At 45.3% G+C, this 23,873-nt stretch overlaps 1 protein-coding gene across 5 annotated transcripts in view; it reads right to left on the reverse strand.

Annotated features, from left to right (window-relative positions):
• The window catches only part of LOC121579359 (transcriptional regulator Erg), a 73,474-nt gene that overhangs the window by 35,615 nt on the left and 13,986 nt on the right, over window positions 1-23,873 (reverse strand). For 2 of the 5 annotated variants that reach the window (XM_041893895.2, XM_041893892.2), the window contains exon 1: window positions 13,396-13,466. Coding sequence is in view for 1 of the 5 variants with exons in the window: in XM_041893889.2 (XP_041749823.1) it covers window positions 13,396-13,434 (39 nt within the window). In the remaining 4 variants the exon portion in view is untranslated. Of the gene's footprint in view, window positions 1-13,395; window positions 13,483-23,873 lie in introns of those variants that run through there. The other 3 variants (XM_041893891.2, XM_041893888.2, XM_041893889.2) reach the window with 2 other exon arrangements.

Raw genomic sequence — 23,873 nt, forward strand, 5'->3', positions numbered from 1 at the left:
GTGTGCTCGATTTTATACACTGGGTGTGGCTGAAATAGCCGAATCCACTAATTTGAAGGGGTGTCCACATACTTTCGTCCATGTAGTGTTGATTCTTGAAGGGGACCCGTTCTTCTCTACTAGCCAGTCTGGAGCAGTTACCTATAAGTCTACCTGTGTTATCACAAGGACAGAGACCCAGGCAGACTGCCTGCCCCTCTGTGATAGATTTAATTTGGCCAGACCCAGACCACTGGCACGCTAGCCCTCCGTGAGTCACGCCACAAGACTGGCGGGGTCAAGCCACAGAGCAGGAAATCACCGGCAGAAATAATTTCCATGGCCAGGAGGGGAGAGGGACAGGATTCCTGCCTTCTCACGTCACTGTGCCAATTTATACTATATGCTCAGCCAGGACCAAGTCAACAATAAACAATGGATTTAGTCCTGTATTGCTTTGTATCGTGCTGAGCAGGTTATGAAGTATGATATTATAAATGGTTCATGATGATGAAAGCATCAATGGTCCATTGTCATATATCTTTTGAATTCACATTTCCATAGATGCTTTTATATTCTGTGGCAACCTACACATAAACCAAATGTGCAAACAGACAATCACGTCATCAATACCAAATGATCAATACATGATGAGTGCATGCCAGACATTATTCTTTTATAATTGTGATGTATTGTTTTAAGAAATACAATTCATAAGACTATACATGTTTATGAATTACTTATAAAACCTTTATAAACCAAATATAGACCGTGCATGAACAGAGACATAAGTATTGATGGTATGATTTGACGTTGAAGATCACACTGTAAAAAGCTCCAACATAGGGTGGTGAGCCCACAAACAAACAATCCACGCAAGAAGAAAAGCAGCAACATAGTGTATCGGCCACAACAAAAAGTCCCTCTTCCCAATCCCAACCAAACCCAACCAGTGGAATTTCCCAGCACCTCCAGTCCAGTCTATTCCTCTAGCTGTGTATCGGGACACTACCAGACACTCCAATAGTCATTTGGCGTGCTGCAACAAGTGTTGCTTTTGAGTGCAACCTGGTCCCTCGCGCCATGGCAGGAAAGAAGCACTTAATGTTTTTAGCTGATCGGGGCCGGCGGGGCCCTGAGACACTACACACAGTGTGCTGAGCACTTGGAGCCCTCAGTGGGACAGCATCAGTCATCCTGATGGAAGAAATAAACAATCATTCCTGACTGCTACTGTTGCTGCTTCTGGTCCTAAGAGACTGGCCCAGCCTTTGCCTGTGCCTGAGCTTGGACACAGAGCCTGCACACTGATCCTAGAGAGACTCTGAGGTTTATTTATGCTCCTCGCATCCATGAAACCAAAAGCTTGTGCTGCCAATTAGGCAGAAAATTACTGGGAAATACTATTGTATGGAGGATGGAATAACTACATTTAGTTGTTTGCGTATAGGATTGCAGTTTATGGTCTAGTTATTCCACTGTGATTGGACAGGACTGTTGCGTAATAAATGCAGAATCGTATCTTGATGCTCACAACTCTCCCATTGACATCAATGGCTGATATACACTAAATGTGAGTTACTCAAGCATATCTCACACTAGGATCTATCCCTATGTCTACAGTCATGGTCAAAAGTTTTGAGAATGACACAAGTATTGGTCTTCTCAAAGTTCGCTGCTTCAGTGTTATGAGATATTTTTGTCAGATGTTACTATAGTATACTGAAGTATAATTACAAGCATTCCAGAAGTGTCAAAGGCTTTTATTGACAATTACATTACGTTTATGCAAAGAGTTTTTGTTTGTCCACCCGCCTCTTGAGGATCGACCACAAGTTCTCAATGGGATTAAGGTCTGGGGAGTTTCCTGGCCATGGACCCAAAATGTCAATGTTTGGTTCCCAGAGCCACTTAGTTATCACTTTTGCCTTATGGCAAGGTGCTCCATCATGCTGGAAAAGGCATTGGTCGTCACCAAACTGTTCTTGGATGGTTGGGAGAAGTTGCTCTCGGAGGATGTGTTGGTACCATTCTTTATTCATGGCTGTGTTCTTAGGCAAAATTGTGAGTGAGCCCACTCCCTTGGCTGAGAAGCAACCCCACACATGATAACAATTGTTTCCATCCACTCATTGACACAAAAACACTTACAGCTACACTGCCTATGCATGCATGCCTTAATACAGGCTACATGATAGGATCTATTTCAGAGAAAAAAGCATTAGCTCACTGAAGAACTGTGGCATTAATTTCAGACGTTTTATATAGGCTGCTGAAAATAGCACAGGAAGACATATATCTGTCTAACAGACCATAGACTGCCTTCCAGGTCTCCCTCCATCTCACACAGGAACAGATAAAGCAACCTGTGTCCTCTAACCCAGTGCCTTACACAGGACACACAGACCGAGAACCTTGCATGCTTGTATTGATAGTGGAGAAGCCAAAGAGTCAGAGAAACAGACACAGGGTGAGAGAAGAATTATAAGAGAGATCAGAGAGGAGAGGAGAGGAGAAACTGGCAAGAAGACATGAGGAACAGGACAAGAGAGGAGAGGAGAAACTGGGAAGAGGACAAGAAGAACAGGACAAGAGAGGAGAGGAGAAACTGGGAAGAGGACATGAAGAACAGGACAAGAGAGGAGAGGAGAAACTGGGAAGAGGACATGAAGAACAGGACAAGAGAGGAGAGGAGAAACTGGGAAGAGGACATGAGGAACAGGACAAGAGAGGAGACAAAGAAGAAAATACATGAGTGAGGAAATAATGAAAGAGTGGGCACAACAAAGTAAACAGGAGAGATCAGTCGAGAGAGCAGAGAGAGGAGATAAAGAGACATAATTTAAGAGAGGAGGAGTGTGGGATCGGTTACCTCTGTGCGCTGCGAAGCCCTGTCTGTTTCTCTCTGTCTCCAGCTGCCACGCTGAGCAGCACATCTGGCCTGGCTGCCTTGCTGCCTGCAGCCGGGGCTGCACACACATGTGAATGCGTGTGTCAGCGCCTCGGTCACAACTTGGCAACCACTCCAGCGCCGAGGCTGCCGGGTAACAAATGACTGAAATATCTACCCAGCTTTGCTCCACATGCCGGGCCTGCACAGAATTTAATCGAACGTGACCAGACCGCAAGTTTGCCTCTACCCCATACTCCCCCTCCTCAGACGTAAAAAACACACACGACCGAAAAATCAAAGACAGAAAAAAAGAGAGCGAGAAAGAGAAAAGGGCTATGGTCTGATCTCCGCGCAAATACAATTCCTGAATGCCAGATTTCTTGGAATGTCTAGTGTGGCTTCTGGCCCGCTCCTCTTTGTCGGAGTGTCTGAGTCCCCGCAAAACACAGGATCAACCTTTCATACAGGTCTCAACAAGCTAGCAGTCCATTCAACTCAATGGCAACTGCAGAGAGTCCCTGTAAATGTGTACCCTGTTCCCATGTAGAATATAGTTCCACAGAGGAAGCAGATCACCTGAAGAGAAAAGAGAGGTGGAGATGTGAGCCACACAGATCACTGAGCCTCTGTATCCACAGTCTGTCCCAGTCTGTCCCCTACTCCCACAATTCACCAGTCCTCCACTCAAACACAGACTTTGAGGTCTTTCACAGTGATATTTGACCACAGGGACCAATTGTCTCAGTCAGAGCATGTGGTGGATGAAACATTAAATGTCCAGTGAGTCACAGGCTATGAATCAGTACTATTATGGGGTCTGGAATACGCTTGAAAGGGTCAAAGATTCTACTGAATATGTGTTAATGACAACTAACCTACACTCTTAAAAATAAAGGCGCAAGTTGGAACCAAATAAGGTTCTTGAGAGCGATGCCATAGGGGAACAATTTTAGGGTCTTTGAAGAACCATAAATGAGATGATTCTTTGAAGAACCATACAAAAATCCAAAACCAGAAATGTTTCAGCCCTCCAGGTCCAGTGTGGTGATACTGATGATTTGTCGCCACAAATGGTTTGTTTACATAGCAGGTTAGGATAAGTAACGTGGCAGGTTAGGATACTTCACGTGGCAGGTTAGGAGAACTAATGCAGCAGGCAAGGTGAGTTAACGTATCAGGTTAGGAGAATGAGGTTAAGGTTAGGAAAAGGCTTAGGTTTAGGCTTAGCTACAATGCTACATCTAGCCACAATGGTAGGAACATTAACAAACAATCTGTGACGGACAAATCATCAGTATCATAACACCAGAATTGAATAGCCTTGCTGTAGGGTTTTAAGCCTTATTTGCATATTTCCCAGGGTGCCTTTTGAGTGAATTCTAGAGTTACCAGTACCACTCATGACTGTGTTTGTTAGTGACAGAGAAATGGTTGTTGCATTCATTCATTTTCAGTCATGTGGCCTTCACCAAGTGAGATCCTAAATGAATACAGTGCATTTGGGTATCCCCACTCTAGCTGGAATCCAATAGAAATTACACATGACTTTGCAAGCCAGCATAATGTGACTTGCAGGCTTGATGTGACCTGTTACCTATGTATTTCAGGCCACTGTATTAGGGTAAAACTAGGCCCTCAAAAGGAGGGCTTATGAAATATGTATTGTCTTAAAGAACGTAATATTAATGTCAACATACAGTGCATTCGGAAAGTATTCAGACCCCTTGACTTTTTCCACATTTTGTTACATTACAGCCTTATTCTAAAATTGATTAAATAAAAATGTTTCCTCTGTAGCTCAGCTGGTAGAGCACGGCGCTTGTAACGCCAAGGTAGTGGGTTCGATCCCCGGGACCACCCATACACAAAAATGTATGCACGCATGACTGTAAGTGGCTTTGGATAAAAGCGTCTGCTAAATGGCATATTATTTATTATTATTACATTCAATTGGTTGGACATGATTTGGAAAGGCACACACCTGTCTATATAAGGTCCCACAGTTGACAGTGCATGTCAGAGTAAAAACGAAGCCATGAGGTCGAAGGAATTGTCTGTGGAGCCTCGACACTCATCCATAGAGTATCGAGCCACAGATCTGGGGAAGGGTACCAAAACATTTCGGCAGCATTGAAGGTCCCCAATAACACAGTGGACTCCATCATTCTTAAATGGAAGAAGTTTGGAACCACCAAGACTCTTCCTAGTGCTGGCCGCCCAGCCAAACTGAGCAATCGGGGGAGAAGGGTCTTGGTCAGGGAGGTGACCAAGAACCTGATGGTCACTCTGACAAAGCTCCAGAGTTCCTCTGTGGAGAAGGGAGAACCTTCCAGAAGGACAACCATCTCTGCAGCACTCCACCAATTAGGCCTTTATGGTACAGTGGCCAGACGGAAGCCACTCCTCAGTAAAAGGTACATGACAGCCCGCTTGGAGTTTGCCAAAAGGCACCTAAAGGATCTCTCAGACCATGAGAAACAAAAGTCTGATGAAACCAAGATTGAACTCTTTGGCCTGAATGCCAAGCGTCACGTCTGGAGGAAACCTGGCACCATCCCTACGGTGAAGCATGGTGGTGGCAGCATCATGCTGTGGGGATGTTTTTCAGCGGCAGAGACTGGGAGACTAGTCAGGATCGAGGGAAAGATGAACGGGGCAAAGTACAGAGAGATCCTTGATGAAAACCTGCTCCAGAGTGCTCAGGACCTCAGCCTGGGGCGAAGGTTCACCTTCCAACAGGACAATGACCCTAAGCACACAGCCAAGACAAGGCAGGAATGGCTTCGGGACAAGTCTCTGAATGTCCTTGAGTGGCCCAGCCAGAGCCCGGACTAGAACCCAATCGAACATCTCTGGAAAGACCTGAAAATAGCTGTGCAGCGACGCTCCTGTCACGACTTCCACCGAGGCTGCCTCCCCTCCTTGTTCGGGCAGGTTTCGGCGTTCGTCGTCACCGGCTTACTAGCTACTGCCGATCCCATTCTCATCACTCCACTTGTCATATCTTGTCTTGTCAATCACACAAACCTGGTGCTAATTCCCCTAATTAGTATGTGTATAAGTGTTCCCTCTGTTCACCTTGTCTTTGTGAGTGATTGTTTCATTGTGAGAGCGAGTGAGCTACTCTTTCATTTGTTATTGCCAAGGTGGAATATTTCCCTTGTGATAGTTTCGTTTTGACGCTTGGTGCGTTTTATTTATGTAAACGGAATAAACTCTGGACTTCGGTGTTTTACCTCCTGCGCCTGACTACTTCATTCACACCTCATCACAGAATCACTCACCCGCTGAATGGAGTCAGCAGGAGAAGACCGCATGCCTGGAGTTGTGGCAAGGGTCCAGGAGCATTCCTCGATGCTGGCCAGCTTGGGGGAAGCGATGGATCGGGTTCTTCAGGTAGTACAACGCCTGGAGAGGAGAGGACCCGATCTATCGAGACCAGCTGGTCAACCGGTGCCGCGTTGGAGGACTACGGGGAGTTTGCTCGCCTCTTTCGGTCCATCTGAGGCAGGGGACGAGGACTGCACAGGACTACGCGCTGGAGTTCCGGACGCTGGCAGCGGGGTCCAGTGGAACGAGCGGGCCCTGATCGACCATTTCCGGTGCCACCTAAGGGAGGACGTCCGACGGGAGCTAGCCTGCCGTGATGCCATGCTATCGTTCTCCCAACTGGTGGACATGGCCATCCGGCTGGACAATCTGCTAGCAGCCAGAGGACGTGGTAGGGTTCTGCCCGTTCCCACTCCGGACGACTCTGACCCCGAGCAGATGGATCTGGGGGGATCCGCCAGTCGAGAGAGTTCAGGAGGACAGCGACAATGCCACTCTGGTGGCACAAAGGGACAATCCACCTCACGTCGCAGTCAACGTTCCTTTGGGTCTGGAGGCGGTAGGCAGGGTACTCACGCATCACCCCAGGTGACGAACACCCAAACGTGTTCAGAGCCCTTTGCGGCACACTGTACCTTATCTATCTCCTTTCCCGATCACCTGGTAGTTTCCCAGTGTAAGGCGCTAGTCGATTCAGACACAGCTGGGTACTTTATGGACAGGGCATTTGCACGCCGTCAAGGCATTTCATTGGTTCCCCTATCCATTCCACTCCCCATCAGAGCACTTGATAGTCGACCATTAGGGTCCGGGTTGGTTAAGGAGGTTACTGTACCAGTCACCATGATTACACAGGAGACGCATGTTGGCCAGATCACTTTTTTGATTATTGAGTCTCCTGCTTACCCTGTAGTCTTAGGTATTCCGTGGTTAGCCCTTCACAACCCCAATTTTTCATGGCCGCAGAGGGTTCTTACGGGGTGGTCGCGTGAGTGTCCGGGTAGGTGTCTAGGTGTTTCCGTTGGTGCAACCACGGTGGAAAGTCCAGACGGTAACCCCACCGTGCGCATTCCCCCCGAAGGGAGGGGAATTGTGCGATAAACCTTCGGGTAGACGCTGTACCTCCCAGGAGTCATGTGTATCCCCTATCGCAGGCTGAGATGGAGGCTATGGAAACATACGTCACCGAGTCCCTGCGCCAGCGGTATATACGTCCCTCCACTTCACCTGCTTCCTCGAGATTCTTTTTTGTGAAGAAGAGAGATGGCGGTTTATGCCTGTGCATTGATTATCGACCACTGAATAAGGTGACGGTATGATTTAGTTATCCTCTTCCCCTCATTCCTTCAGTGATTGAGTCAATGCATGGGGCCCGTTTTTTCACCAAATTAGACCTCAGGAGTGCCTAAAACCTGGTGCGTATTTGGGAAGGAGATGAGTGGAAAACATCATTCAGCTCAACATCGGGGCATTATGAATACCTGGTGATGCCCTATGGTTTGATGAATGCTCCATCCGTTTTCCAGTCCTTTGTGAACGAGGTGTTTCGGGACATGCTTGGTCACGGTGTGGTGGTCTACATCGATGACATCCTGGTGTATTCTGCTACGCGGGCCGAGCATGTGTCCCTGGTTCGCAAGGTACTGGTCCGACTGCTGGAAAATTATCTTTATGCCAAGGCAGAGAAGTGTGAGTTTTTCCAGCAGTCAATCTCCTTCCTCGGATACCGCATTACTACCACAGGTGTGGAGATGGAGGGAGATCGCATTTCAGCCGTGCGTAATTGGCCAACTCTAACCACGGTGAAGGAGGTACAGCGCTTCCTTGGCTTTGCCAACTACTATCGGAGGTTTATTCGGGGCTTTGGCAAGGTCGCAGCTCCCATTACCTCCTTGTTGAAGGGTGGGCCGTCCCGGCTCCGCTGGTCTGCTGAGGCTGATTTGGCCTTCAGTAGATTGCGGGGTCTGTTCACCTCCGCCCCGGTACTTGCTCACCCCGATCCATCACTACCGTTCGTAGTAGAGGTGGATGCGTCCGAGGTAGGGATAGGCGCTGTCTTATCCCAACGCTCGGGCATGCCACCCAAGCTCCGCCCCTGTGCCTTCTTTTCAAAGAAGCTCAGCTCGGCGGAGCAGAACTACGGCGTTGGTGATCGGGAGCTGCTGGCGGTTGTCCGAGCTTTGACGGTGTGGAGGCATTGACTCGAAGGGGCGAAACATCCTTTCCTCGTCTGGACAGACCACCATAACCTGGAGTACATTCGGGCAGCAAGGAGGCTGAATCCTCGCCAGGCCAGGTGGGCCCTCTTCTTCACCCGGTTTGATTTCACACTCTCATACATTCCGGGTACGAAGAACGTGAAGGCAGACGCACTGTCTCGGCTGTATGACACAGAGGAGAGGCCCAGAGACAACAACCCCATACTCCCGGCCTCATGCATTGTGGCGCCGGTAGTATGGGCGATGGATGCGGATATAGCGCAGGCATTACGCACAGATCCATCTCCACCGCAGTGTCCAGCTGGGCTGCAGTACGTGCCTGCGCTTATCCGTGATCGTCTGATCCACTGGGCACACACGTCACCCTCCTCTGGTCCTCCAGGTATCGATCATACAATGCGCTGCCTGACCGAGTAGTACTGGTGGCCTACCTTGGCTAAGGACGTGAGGGTGTATGTTTCCTCCTGCTCAGTGTGCGCCCAGAGTAAGTCATCTAGGCACCTCCCAGCAGGTAAACTACAACCTTTACCAGTTCCACAACGACCATGGTCTCACCTTAGTATTGATTTTCTTACTGATCTTTCCCTCTCCCAAGGTAACACCACTATCCTGGTCGTTGTGGATCGCTTTTCGAAATCCTGCCGCCTCCTTCCTCTGCCCGGTCTCCCCACGGCCTTACAAACTGCGGAGGCTCTGTTTACTCACGTCTTCCGGCACTACGGGGTACCAGAGGATATAGTGTCCGACCGAGGTCCACAGTTCACGTCTAGAGTCTGGAAGGCGTTCATGGAACGTCTGGGGGTCTCGGTCAGCCTGACCTCTGGATTTCACCCCGAGAGTAATGGGCAGGTGGAAAGGGTGAATCAAGATGTGGGTAGGTTCCTGCGGACCTACTGTCAGGACCGGCCGGGGGAGTGGTTGGTGTTCCTGCCATGGGCAGAATATGCTCAGAACTCTCTCCGCCACTCCTCCACTAATCTAACACCCTTCCAATGTGTTTTGGGTTACCAACCGGTCCTGGCACCGTGGCACCAGAGCCAGACCGAGGCTCCTGCGGTGGATGACTGGTTTCGACGCGCAGAGGAGACTTGGGACGCTGCCCACGTTCGCCTCCAGCGCGCCGTGCGTCGTCAGAAGGCGAACGCTGACCGCCACCGCAGGGAGGCCCCGGTTTTCGTACCGGGGGATCGGGTCTGGCTCTCGACCCGGAATCTACCCCTCCGCCTGCCCTGCCGGAAGCTGAGTCTATGGTTTGTGGGGCCGTTTAAAGTCCTGAGGAGGATAAACGAGGTTACATACAGGTTGTTACTCCCCCCTGATTACCTTATTAACCCCTCGTTTCATGTGTCTCTCCTCAGTGGTAGCTGGTCCACTCCAGGAGTCTGAGGTGCGGGAGGTTCCTCCACCTCCTCTGGACATCAAGGGGGCCCCGGCGTACTCGGTCCGTTCCATACTGGATTTGAGGCGTCGGGTGGAGGGCCTTCAGTATCTCGTGGAGTGGGAGGGGTACGGTCCGGAGGAACGGTGCTGGGTCCCAAGGAGGGACATCCTCGATCCCTCCCTGTTGAGGGATTTCCACCGTCGCCATATAACTCGCCCTGCTCCGCGTCCTCCTGGCAGTCCCAGAGGCCGGGGTCGGCGCATTGCTGGAGCCGCGCGTCAAGGGGGGGGGTACTGTCACGACTTCCGCCGAGGCTGCCTCCCCTCCTTGTTCGGGCAGGTTTCGGCATTCGTCGTCACCGGCTTACTAGCTACTGCCGATCTCATTCTCATCACTCCACTTGTCATGTCTTGTCTTGTCAATCACACACATCTGGTGCTCATTCCCCTAATTAGTATGTGTATAAGTGTTCCCCTTGTCTTTGTGAGTGATTGTTTCATTGTGAGAGCGAGTAGCTCGGTTGAGCTTCCATTTGTTATTGCCAAGGTGGAATATTTAGTTTTGACGCTTGGTGCGTTTTATTTATGTAAACGGAATAAACTCTGGACTTCGGTGTTTTACCTCCTGCGCCTGACTCCTTCATTCACACCTCATCACAGCTCCCCTTCCAGCCTGACAGAGCTTGAGAGGATCTACAGAGAAGAATGGGAGAAACTCCCCAAATACAGGTGTGCCAAGCTTGTAGCATCATACCCAAGAAGACTGTAATCGCTGCCAAAGGTGCTTCAACAAAGTACTGAGTAAAGGGTCTGAATACTTAAGTAAATGTGATATTTCCGTTTTTTTTTGTAATAAAAAAAACAAAATATTTGTGCTTTGTCATTATGGGGTATTGGGTGTAGATTGATGAGGGGAAAAAAACATTTCATCAATTTTAGAATAAGACTAACGTAACAAAATGTGGAAAAAGTCAAGGGGTCTGAATACTTTCCGAATGCGCTGTATGTTGACATGAATATTAAATTCTTTAAGACAATACATATTTCATAAGCCCTCCTTTGAGAGCCTAGTTTTACCCTAATACAGTGGCCTGAAATGCATAGTTTACAGGTCACATCAAGCCTACAAGTCACATTATGCTGGCTTGCAAAGACATGTGTAATTCCTAAATTTTTATTCACCACAACCTTAATTCAGAATGACTGCCAGGGTTGAGAAGACTAAGATATCAAATCAAAGGGTATTGGTCACATACAGTTTAGCAGGTGTTATAGCGGTGCAGCGAAATGCTTTCGTTACTAGCGCCTAACAATGCAGTCAAATGTCAAACAATTAAAATGTTAAGAAAAATATAACAACAACAAAAAGGCAAGAAATCAAGAATGGCAGGACGAATCCAATTAACAACCCAAATAGCACTGTAGCAGTATCAAAATTCAGTCAATACATATGTACAACGGGGGAGTTGTACAGCAGTAGATAGAGTGCCTTCAGAATGTATTCACACCCCTTGACTTTTTCCACATTTTGTTGCGTCACAGCCTGAATTTAAAATTGATTAAATTGAGATTTTTTGTCACTGGGCTACACACAATACCCCATAATGTCAAAGTGGAATAATGTTTTTTGAAATGTTCACAAATTAATAAAAAATGAAAAGCTGTCTTGAGTCAGTAAGTATTCAACACCTTTGTTATGGCAAGTCTTGTAATGGATGATTTGAAGGAGTCAGGTGCAGGAGGGTAAATCACAGAATACAGAGTTTATTCCGGAATACAGAGTTACGCAGAAATGCGTCAAACAGTCCAGTGCGCAAAACAGGCGCACTGGAACCAAACAGGCACACAGGGAAAATATGCCCCGGCAATACAAAATATACGGAGCTCAACCGAGCTACACTCTCCTCACAATAAACAGACAATGTGAAGACTTATGTAAATTAGATATTTATTTCATTTTCAACAAATTAGCACCAAATATTTTTTACATGTTTTCACTTTGTCATTATGGGGTATTTTGTGTCGATGGGTGATACAAATAATATTGATTTAATCCATGGCATCGCTGTAACACAACAAATTGTGGAATAAGTCAAGGGGTATGAATACTTTCTGAAGTCACTGTATACCTGGGGTCCTGGGTGGCGCAGCACTAGAAATGTTACACTGAAAAATCAATACTAGTTAACACTGGCCAATTTGCTATGAAAGGGACACATCTGCAGGCTTCCATACATTTCAATAACCTTTTAGAATTCTAAAGAACCGTAGATGCTACGTCAAGAACTCCACACTTAACTCAAAGATTCTTTATTGGGCAAGAGCTAAGGAAGAACCATTTAAGAACCTTCATTTTTTTCAGTGTACTGTTACCTGTCATTCAGCACCATTATGAGACACAGATCTATGGAGGATATCAAATCCCACTTAACTTATGCTTATAACTGGCTCATGTCATTTGACACAAGTCTTATGTCTGTTGGCATTAAGTTGTCACTTGTTATGACCAAATGCTAGGTCATGCATGACAGACTTGTTAAGAGTGTGTCAGTGAGGTACAGTACATGTAGACAACGACGTAGACTGCAATCTGCAGACTCAACGGTCCCGGGCCTGCAGCCAAACTAAACAGATGAAATTCTGCTCTAGACCTTTATGACAATGAGTAAGTACTCTACCCTCGGGACCAGCCTCATAATCACACTGGCGCAATCCACAATGGCCCTATAGCTTCCCCTAAAGACATCTCCTTGTCATCCACTCTGCAACGCCCTCTATGGATAGCATAATATTGACTCAACGCAATGCATTCACAGATCTAACCTAAAACGGTCAAAGGTGTTAAAATAACTCGACAATAACATCACAATAGTGTTACACACAGGAGTAATAGGGAGCCCAGACCTGCAGACAATACCACAAAATAAACGTTAACCTCAGGCTTCATTGTCCAATACTGGACCATGAATACCTACAATCCTGGACTATTTCCTTTTGGAGCAGTATTCTCCAGGCTGATATGAAACCCTATCCTGTGAAAATGATCCTTGGGGGACCCCCATCTGGCCGTCCTCTGTATTATTGAGGAGAGAAGGGGAATCTATTTAGATAAAAAAGTGGCTCTGCTGCCAGCTACCACGTAGCAGTAAAATTAACGCCCAACATTCACACAGTACAGTGTCATGGCTTTACCAGAAGCAGACATAACACTGGTGGAGACAGTCGGCCCACTCTAATCCACTGGTATGGAGAGAGAGGAGGAGAATTGGAAAAGCAGTCCAGGTCAATTATTCCCAGAAGAGGTCATGGATTTACTCACTCACACACATACATGCATGCACACACACACACACAGTGTACTGCTTCCACACTCTACTCCTCTGCTTTGATACACTTGTGTATCTCCTCCATTCACAGTATCGAAATGAATGGAAGAGACTCAGATTCAGTCACAGAATATGTCCAATGTGGTTCGGCAAGTACTCTCTCTACAAATGTGTGAAAAGCAATCCATTGACTTTTAATTGTACAGCTGATCCAATGCAGTATGGACATGGTTTAGTGTAGAGATGTTGTCTGGACTTATGGACTTACTTTGGTGGGGCCTGCAGGGTCTGTTCCAGTCTGAATCATGACCCCCGGCTGACATCAGAGACACGAGCAGCACACACAGTCTTCTACCTGAGAGAGGGAGAGGGAGAGGGAGAGGGAGAGGGAGAGGGAGAGGGAGAGGGAGAGGGAGAGGGAGATAGATAGGTGGGAGAAAGTGAGAAAGAGATGGGTATATTGTCATTCAATATCAATTAAATTGTTCTCATTACACATATCTTTGTGTATGTACTGTATTATTGTGTATTATAGGGACTTTTCTAATCATGATGGTAATGGCCTGCATCCCCTAGCCACTGGGGGACAGGACACCCATCAGTTAAGAAGGGCGTCTAGCCTTGGCAGGACCCACATAGTCGACACACTGATGAGACCCTGCATGAGCGCTAACCCGGGCTTGGGGAAACGACTCTCGACAGAGACCTCCATTTAGCGCAATGGGGTGATCCCCTCAGTTCCAGAAATAAACAGCTTGTACGGTCACGGCTGAGTGTTGCTGTGAATGTCAGGCCTGTAAAAGCTCCATTGGGTCATAATATGTGGCCCATTCAGGTTAAGCAGTAGGGCTGGAGAGATAGGCACGTCTCCCACTCTCTATGGGCTCTCCTCGCCTCTCCTCCGTCCTACCGGACACATCTGGGAGCCATCAGGGAACAGACAGCGAGCGGCCCCGTGGCCACTGGGAGCTGAGCTGGTTGTAATTACTTATTAATCATAGGCTGTGTGTGTGTGGGTGTGGGTGTGGGTGTGTGTGTGTGTGTGTGTGTGTGTGTGTGTAGCACACACTCATGAACAGCCCATACACAATTAAGCAAATTCACATAAAAATCGCAATATTCACATGTGAAATATCTATATCGCAAGAGATCCATACTGTATCGCGTGTACACAACTGGATGGACTCCCTTTTCACACAGTATTGCCCCGCTACTGGTCGGACAAGTGTAGTGTTTGTAACGCAAGATGGAGGAGAGCCTGTCTCTCATCAGAGATCGCATTTATTTTGGGAGATTGCAAATTATGACCTTTTCATTCAAGACAGGAGAAACATACTGTTTCAGGTGATAATAAAACATGTTTCATTTAGTTGCTTTTTCCTCAACTTGTTTCTCTTACTTTCTCTTACTTTCTAGCAAGTCAAGCTAGCTTACACCGAGCAGATAACCTTAGCGCTAGCTAGCTAAAATCTAGGCTAGGTTGAAGATACTGTAGCTACACCTCATAAACAAACGTCATCATTACCATCACTATAAACTTTTCAGAATTAAAACGGGAGGCTACAGTCATATAATATAATTGGGTGGACATCCAATGTTGTATTATTCAACATTATTATTAAAATAGTCATCATTTATAGTAACTCATTCTATGGTTTGGTAACTTACTATTCTATTTTCGGACTGAAGACCAAGCAATGTTTGGGGGGGAGGGGAGGCACACAGTTTAAGCAGCTCCTAGGCTATTATTTATATAAAAAACATCTCGCCCAAAGAGTGTGTGTGTTTTTCTTTTTCTTTTTCTGAGGCACACTGGTACAGGCACCAGTGGAGCTTGGATTAAAGGTAGGTGTTGCTACGGCGATGACCAAGAAGCCGGGTGACATCATACCCTGATGATATCATAATGGGTGCCATTTTGGCCGACCATAGTGGCCTCCCACTCACTCTGTTGCCCTACTGTCTATAGTACTCTGATACCCAGTGGGGAACCAAAGGCAACCAGGAGTGCCGATTTATCATCACACACATACAGTATATGCCAGAGCACACACACTTATCATAACAGCACACACAGAGCATGGAGCCACGGCACACAGAGAACACAGAGAACACTCCAACACATTCTAGAACACCCACGAGGACAGCCACCACAGCAAACGTAGCACACACACACGTATACACACACACACACATACACAATTATATAGTTGGTGTTGGCCTATAAGAAACATGATATTGGTATCAGCCAATAATCTCTTTCATAGCAAGTATTCTGGGCAAAAACTGTTTAGACCTAGTGTTACATTCGACCCAACATTATCTGTCTCTAGTATCGCCCAGAACTGTACATAATGATCTATTAGCGATGACCATTCTGCCATCATCACAGAAGACTCTGGCTGTGTTGTTTTCCTCAAATCTTTCACAGTTTGTAATGTTGACATCTAGGTATTTTGCTCATGATTAGGACGTCTCAATGGACCATGGCACTAAGATTAAAACACATAGTGCCTCTCATTGACTGAGCCTCTAACCCCTTACCCCTCTCATCCTGGTGATGTTTCTAGTGGGGACCCCCAACCGAGAGACACACACACACACTCCTTCGTCCCCCCCAGCCCATGTGGCTCTAGGTTTAGAGTGAGTGACAGGCAGACCCAGGGGAAAAAAGTAGTGTTGTGTTGCTACTGCAGCCAGTGGCATGTAATTTCAGCCAGAGCACTTATAATTATCCCGTTTTCTTTGACCAAAATAAAACTTTCCAGAGAGTAAAAACGCCCCAGGCGAGGAAAAGAGTGGCGAGTGACATCACGGCCGAGTAATGGATTTTAAAGTGGCTCAGGTTTAGATTTCTGACTAAGCACTAAATTGAAAAGGTATGGTGGTAAGAAATTAAACGTAGCAAGCGTACACTCAATACCATACCGACACTATATGTGCAAACAGGAGACTTCTTGGTCAACAAATAGACTTGGTTTAGTAAGGCCTATTTTACTTAATTTAATCAAATTAAATGCCGGCCTATTCTGACTCTTTAACCAATATATTAACACTGCTATCTAAATCCATATCAATGTCCACAATTGAGTATGACAACAGTTTGATAGCTCATTTGTCCTTGACGTTGACAGACATGATAAATCAGCAATGTGGATTAAAAATGCCCAAATTCCCTGAAATGGAGTACCTTATAATATAATCTGTCAGATCATATTTTGATTAGCTGTAGTGCTGCTGATGACAGTGTGTGTTGTAAATGCAACCTCATAACCAGCTTGTTATATTAACAACCAAAGCTTAAGGGCATGGAGTGCTGGTCATACTGACACCATCTGTCCCGGTCCATCTCAGTGTTGCCATCATTAGGTTACAGAGACCACAAACTCCACCATTTAATGTCACATTAGTTGGAAAACAACATAATGTGCCCGATCACCTCTCCCAGACTCCCAAGCAACCTATCTTTGGCAATTTAAAAACCCATTAAAAGGCATTTAGTAAGTCCTACTTAGAGGAATCCACCCACACTCACATAAAATGCAACTTGTACAACCTAAATAATTTATACTTTCTCTGAAAGAAAGGAAAAAAACATGGATCTGGATCAGCGATCTCTAGCATTTTCAGTCATCTGTATCTAATTAATATTTTATCTCATCATACTTCTCTATAATGGCCCCAACACCTCAGTGTGTGGCTGTGCTGCATGGCTAACTGACTGTGTTGGTTTACAGTTAAACAAAAGTAAATAATTAATTTCAAACAAAGAGATCTTGGAGAGTGTGTTGTGAAATGTGTCTTTGCATAGAGTAGTGGAGTAAAACAATACTTATTGAAGGAATACTGTTTCAGCATACTCCAGCACTGCAGGGGAAAGCCACCCAAAGCAGTAGAGCGGGTGGTCTTATCAGCCTTGCTCTAATAGTCCTTAAAGAATTACACTACTTAGCATATTTTCAGCAAATTAGGCACATATGGTTGTGGAGAAAGGTTGGCTCGCACACACAGAGACACAGACAGACACAGACACAGACACAGACACATACACACACACAGACACATTTTGGTCTAGCGATTTGGCTGTCAGAAATGTTGCCGCATTGCTCACTGTTGTGGTCTTGTTTTTACCACATGATGAAGGTGCAAGGCTATAAGTGCAAGGCATCAACATAACTTACTTACAAACGCTATATGAGCACTGTCTAGGAAAAGACACCATCCTAAATGTTTGCTGCCAAAATACTACTACAATATTCTTTGGAAAGATACTAGGGCTAGGAATTGCCAGGGACCTCACGATACAATATTATCACGATACTTAGGTGCCGATACAATACGCATTGCGATTCTCATGATTCTATATGTATTGTGATTCGATACTGTGATTTTATTGCGATTCGATGTTTTAAACATATTGCTCACCATATATCTGCTGCAGAGGGACAAGAGAGAGCAATGAGAAAACAAAATTCCATTCATGAAAATAAAAGTGCTGGAAAGAAATTGGCTCCATATTTAAAAAGAAGATGGAGAACAAGTTATGAAGGAAAAATACTGGAGTTTTATTTCATGTACAGCCAACTAGCGCAAAAATAATATTGCGATATTGTCAAAACGATACGATATATCGTAAAAAATTATAACCCGATATGTAACTGTATCGATTTTTTCACCTGTCACTAAAAGATACAGTATATTATATAGTATGCCTGTTGATGTCTATATCTGTAGATGGAGATGTCCATGTCATCTATCTCACTTTCCTCAAGCTATGGTCTGTCTCCACTTCTATGCTTAGAATCGCACATGCCTATCTGGTGAACACAACATCTAAACAAATGTATAATGAGCACCAATAACTTTGGGTTCTTTTGGCATTTCACAGTGCATGGTAAGCGTCATCTCATCTGGCTGCCTGGAGTCATAAAGCATAGCATTCTAACCCCATACATGCCTGTGGCCCTCATGGTCTCTGTGGTACTCTCCACATATAAGCTAAAAACAGACGTGGAATCCAGTCTTCTCACTCCCTGTGGACCGCTAACACTACGACAAGTTTCACTTACCAAACTAATTATTTCTCTCTCAACTATAGGAAGACGACTGTCTGGTAGAATTTGTCAATGATTGATTTCGTATGCAATCTAATAGAGCTCACCATAAATCCATCCATGCAGCCAGCCAACCATCTGGCTAGTTTGCTGGCTCTTTGTCTTTGTGTCTGTGTGTCTGTCTGTGTGTCTGTCTGTCTGTCATCCTCTGTCTGTCTGTCTGTCATTCTCTGTCTGTCTGGCTGGCTGACTGTCTGCCTGTGTGCATAGCTTCACAGAAATTAAACCAATACACGGACAATCTGATCATGTGCAGAGAATCTGTTTCAATTCCATGAGTTTAGCTGGGATGGTGGAATTTAAGCCTGGGGTAAAATAACTGCATTTAAGGCTTCATGTAAAGCTGTAACAATATCATTGCTTTGAGTCCACCTATGCATGCATTGGATATTTCTAGATCAGTGCGGCAAATTATTCAGCCTTCCCAACTAACCACAAACCTCTTTCATTTGAAATGTAACAGCGTCAGTATTCTGCTGAGAGGGAAAAACAAGAATACAGCGTAATTACTTAATACCGCTAAAGAGGGAATCATATGTCACATGATGAAAAGCATGAACACTGCGACACTTTACATTGAAAAATGGGCTTTGGGAAAACGAATGCAATGTGAATGAATGGCTGATTGAAATCAAGTGCACACACAAATACGTGCTGCTTTAAATCACAAATCCACATGCTTTTTGCCATCACATGTCAAATCAAATCTGTGTTTTGAATACAAGAGTCAAGGAGGCTTATGCAGAGTAAAATTAAGCTAAATAAATATACACACAAAAACCCAATACAATGACTCAGTCAAATTGAAGTAAGCAGAGAACATAAAAGCTAGGGCTGGGAATTGCCAGGTACGTCACGATATGATATTATCACGATACTTAGGTGCAAATTCTATATGTATTGCCACTCAATTCTGTGATTTTATTGAGATTCGATGATCCTAACATATTGCTCACCATATGTCTGCTGCAGAGGGACAAGAGAGAGCAATGAAAAAATGAGCTTTGATCAGTCATGGAAATAAAGGTGCTGAAAACAAATTGGCTCCCTATTTAAAAATAATATATATTCGATATTGTCAAAACGATATGATTGATATATCGTCAAAAATAATATCCCGATATGTAACGGTATCGATTTGTTCCCGCATCACTAATAAACACATGTATGGGCTATGCATGTGCATATTTATTTCTATGGGACAATCAAACAAATAGTACAGGTAAAGTGCCACTCTAGTTACAGCACCAATACAATATGGGATATTTTCTGGCATCATCTGACACAATATGGGATATTTTCTGGCATCATCTGACACAATATGGGATATTTTCTGGCATCATCTGACATAGCTGGTATCATTCTCCTAAAGAAACGTGGTTCTCAGGTAGTAACAGGAGGATTGATGACAGGGGGTATGTTGAACTTCCCTACCAATTCAATTGAACACGTCCAGCTTTCACCACCTCTGACTGGGGCCTAGACAGGAGAACACTAAACACTGATGTTATCCAACAAGGTGAATCAATCCACTAGAGAGGAGAGAGAGAGAGAGAGAAAAGAGAGAGAGAGAGAGAGAGAGAGAGAGAGAGAGAGAGAGAGAGAGAGAGAGAGAGAGAGAGAGAGAGAGAGAGAGAGAGAGAGAGAGAGAGAGAGAGAGAGAGAGAGAGAGAGAGAGAGAGAGAGAGAGAGAGAGAGAGATAGACCCTGCTGTGAAAGGAGGTGATTACTTGCAGGTGGGGTGAGCTCTCCTCCTCTCTCTCACTCACTCACTGTATTCCAGCAAAGTAGATTACTCATATCTGACTGAACTTTCACTTCTACAGTATATCAGCTCTGTATATTTCCATGTACTACATTCTCTGCACTGCCAAATGGTATTTTCCATCTTAGTGGACACCAACTTGATCTCTATGTTGTGATATACTGTACAGTATATGAACTTGTCTGAATAGCCCTGAGTAACCTGAATAGTCTACATCATTGCAAGTCATTCATCATTTTGTCTGTGGTCCCAACATTGATTTATTTTACTTCTTCGTCTAGTGGACACTAGTTACTTCCACTATGAGAAGGGTGATGATTATGCTAACATAGTGGTTCAAATCACAAACTCAAATCACCATCTCCACCATACCACTGTTGAAAAACAGGGCCAAAGTAGCAATACCTTTACAGCAACTAATCCAGGATAAGTCAATGGGTTGGTTTTGGGGTCTAAACTATTGACATCAACCACTCATTAAAGTGACAGTCAGTGCTGTCATTAAGGTGACCCCCTTGTTTTGCTCAACACCCTGCTTTGCAAAACCACATCTCTGTTCACAGTGGGAAATCGTCACACTTCCGCGTTGTCGTGCTGCTGTGCTGTTTGTTGCGACTTGGCTACCTGCCAAACTTTTAGTTTTTTACTTTTAATAACCGTTTAATCAAAACTCTGCATTTAACACATTTACCAACATCTTAGTTTTTTCCTCGCTCAATTTTTTTCATTCAACTTTTTCACCCCGGACACTTTAGTACCTGGATACCAAGAGCTCAACTCATACAACGCTCTCTATAGAACAACTAAAGGAAAGTGCTTATTTCCAGCGTGTGAGTGTGACTCCAATTGTTGGCCAGTACATGCTGTAACTGTATGTTTTGTATCCCCCATGACTACAGACACTGGGGACTACAGACACTGGGGACTACAGACACTGGGGACTACAGACACTGTGGACTACAGACACTGGGGACTACAGACACTGGGGACTACAGACACTGGGGACTACAGACACTGTGGACTACAGACACTGGGGACTACAGACACTGGGGACTACAGACACTGTGGACTACAGACACTGGGGACTACAGACACTGGGGACTACAGACACTGGGGACTACAGACACTGGGGACTACAGACACTGGGGACACACCCGACACAGCCTGAGAGGCTACACCAAACACTAACACGTAGCCAGGCCGGTGCGTAGCAACAACCGACCCAGCCATCACCCGCCCCCCAGCACTTTTATCTCGCTCTTCACATTCAATGAGAGACAGACAACAACACAGTTCTGCGAGGCACTGGTAGGGTTGTCCAAGGCAATGGAGGGAGCATCTAAGTCCCCAACGGCGCCTGGAAATGTTTGTTCCCTTGGACTGTCGGTGTTCAGCAGTGAGAACTCCTTTGAATCTGCTGGGGACTCGCGTGCTATTAAGTGTATAATCTGCAACATGTTCCTAGTTGTCACGGGGAAAGGTCCGATGGATACCTTCATTTGTGAAAAATTTATTGAACTTGATGCAGCTAAAGAAAGGATTATTACTCTTCATGAAGAAATAAAAAATTTGACCAAGCGCCTTGAACTGAATAAGAATTCTATGAGACTATCGGCATCTTTAAATGCTTCCTATCAAAACATCCAAGAGGATCATAATGGGACCTTCCTGGACTATGATAAATTTCCGCCACTGCACCCCTCTACTAGCTTGAACCAGAAAATGGCTGCTCATTGTTCGACTCCAGGTGAGTGTAAATGGATGCGTGTCGGAACCAGAAAGAAGGAGAAGAATCGTTCTCGGCGCGCCTGCCTTCTTCCCCCGCATCCGGACTTAAGACTTTCAAATCGCTTTGAGCCCCTGTACCAGCTGTCTTCTGCTGGGGACTTGGGTGCTCCCTCCATGGCTGCGGATGTCCCTCCAGCTACCTCTCCCTGTCCTAGTCAATCAACTGAATGTTCACAGCCTGGACCACTGAGGCCCCCCTCCACTGGGCCGTGCTCTCTGGATCAAAGCTCTGTCCCTTTGGCTGTTGTGGCCTACACGCAGCCGGCGTCTCAGCAGCCCTCTTTTCAGGTGAGTTCTGTGGCTCTGACCTCGCAATCAGCTTCGAGACAAGGCAGAGGCCGGATTATTCTGGCTATTGTGATAGGGAGTTCGATGGTGAGGCATATATCTGTACCTGGGGCAAAGACTTTGTGTTTCCCTGGGGCAAAAGTTCAGGATATTACCAGGTTGCTTACTGAGGCTGTGCGTCAGTCACCGGGGGCTGATACTGTCATGGTTCATGTGGGGTCGAATGACATTATGAAGGGCAGCTCAGAATAGCTGAAGATGGATTTTAAAGAACTGATTGGGTCACTACTTGACACCAACAAATGCCCCATAATATCTGGACCTCTGCCCTCCCTAAATTGTGGCATTGAACAGTTCAGCAGACGTTTAGCCCTCTATAACTGGCTACGAGACTATTGCAGCTCTGTGGGTATAACATTTACTGACAATTTTGATACCTTCTGGAAACAAAGCTTGCATTATGAGGAGGATGGGATCCACCCAAATCATTTGGGTTCCTGGATCCTTTCACAGCATTATAAGGCTGCGTTGAGACAATGACTTATCAATGACTCAAGCCCAGCTCATTTAATCTTTTTTTTTTTTTTTTTTGTCATCTAGCAGACACTCTTATCCAGAGCGACTTACAGGAGCAATTAGGGTTAAGTGCCTTGCTCAAGGGCACATCGACAGATTTTTCACCTAGTCGGCTCGGGAATTAGAACCAGCAACCTTTCGGTTACTGGCACAACGCTCTTAACCACTAAGCTACCTGCCGCCCTCATTTCTTAATCCCTACCATTGTGTTGCTGAGTTGTCAAAATGCTTCAGCAAATGTACATTATCCCAGGGGTGTTGGAAGGCAGAATGTAAGTAACCTAATTTATGTCCCTCTTACTGCCATGAATGCCTCTGTTGATCCTACAGCTATTGTATGCAGTAATCTTATGCCTATGAACCAGAGTTATACTGTTAGCACTGAGGTGCTGTGCCCTAGCAGGAAGTTCACTGTGTGCAGCTCACCTGCACTAACATAAATAACTCAAGCATGTCTAACTCTGCTAAGCTTCCCAGTAAAGCAAGAAAAACAATCAAGCATCCCAGAAAAGTGTTAAAAATAGCCCACGTTAACATATGTAGCTTAAGGTTCATGAAATCAATCATTTGCTAGTAACAGATGACATTCATATTCTGACAATCTCTGAAACTCACTTAGATAATACCTATGATGATACAGTGGTAGCAATACATGGTTATAAGATCTACAGAAAATACATAAATGCCAAAGGTGGAGGTGTGGCTGTTTATATTCAGAACAACATTCCTGTAAAGTTTAGAGAGGATCTCATGTTAAATACTGTTGAAGTAATATGGCTACAGGTTCATGTGCCTCACCTAAAGCCCATTCTGGTGGGAAGCTGCTATAGACCACCAAGTGTTAACAGTCGGTATCTGGATAACATGTGTGAAATGCTTGATAATGTATGTGATATCAATAGAGAGGTATATTTTCTGGGTGATTTAAATATTGACTGGCTTTCATCAGGCTGCCAACTCAAGAGAAAGCTTCAAACTGTAACTAGTGCCTGCAACCTGGTTCAGGTTATCAATCAACCTACCAGAGTCGTTACAAACAGCACAGGAATTAAATCATCAACATGTAATGCTGAAGAAATTTGTTTGAAAGCAGTATCCAAATCCATCGGATGTAGTGATCACAATATAGTAGCTATATCTAGGAAAACCAAAGTTCCAAAGGCTAATATAGTGTATAAGAGGTCATACAATAAGTTTTGTAGTGATTCCTATGTT

Source organism: Coregonus clupeaformis, chromosome 13 (assembly GCF_020615455.1).
Source record: "Coregonus clupeaformis isolate EN_2021a chromosome 13, ASM2061545v1, whole genome shotgun sequence".
In the NCBI taxonomy this organism is placed as follows: domain Eukaryota; kingdom Metazoa; phylum Chordata; class Actinopteri; order Salmoniformes; family Salmonidae; genus Coregonus; species Coregonus clupeaformis.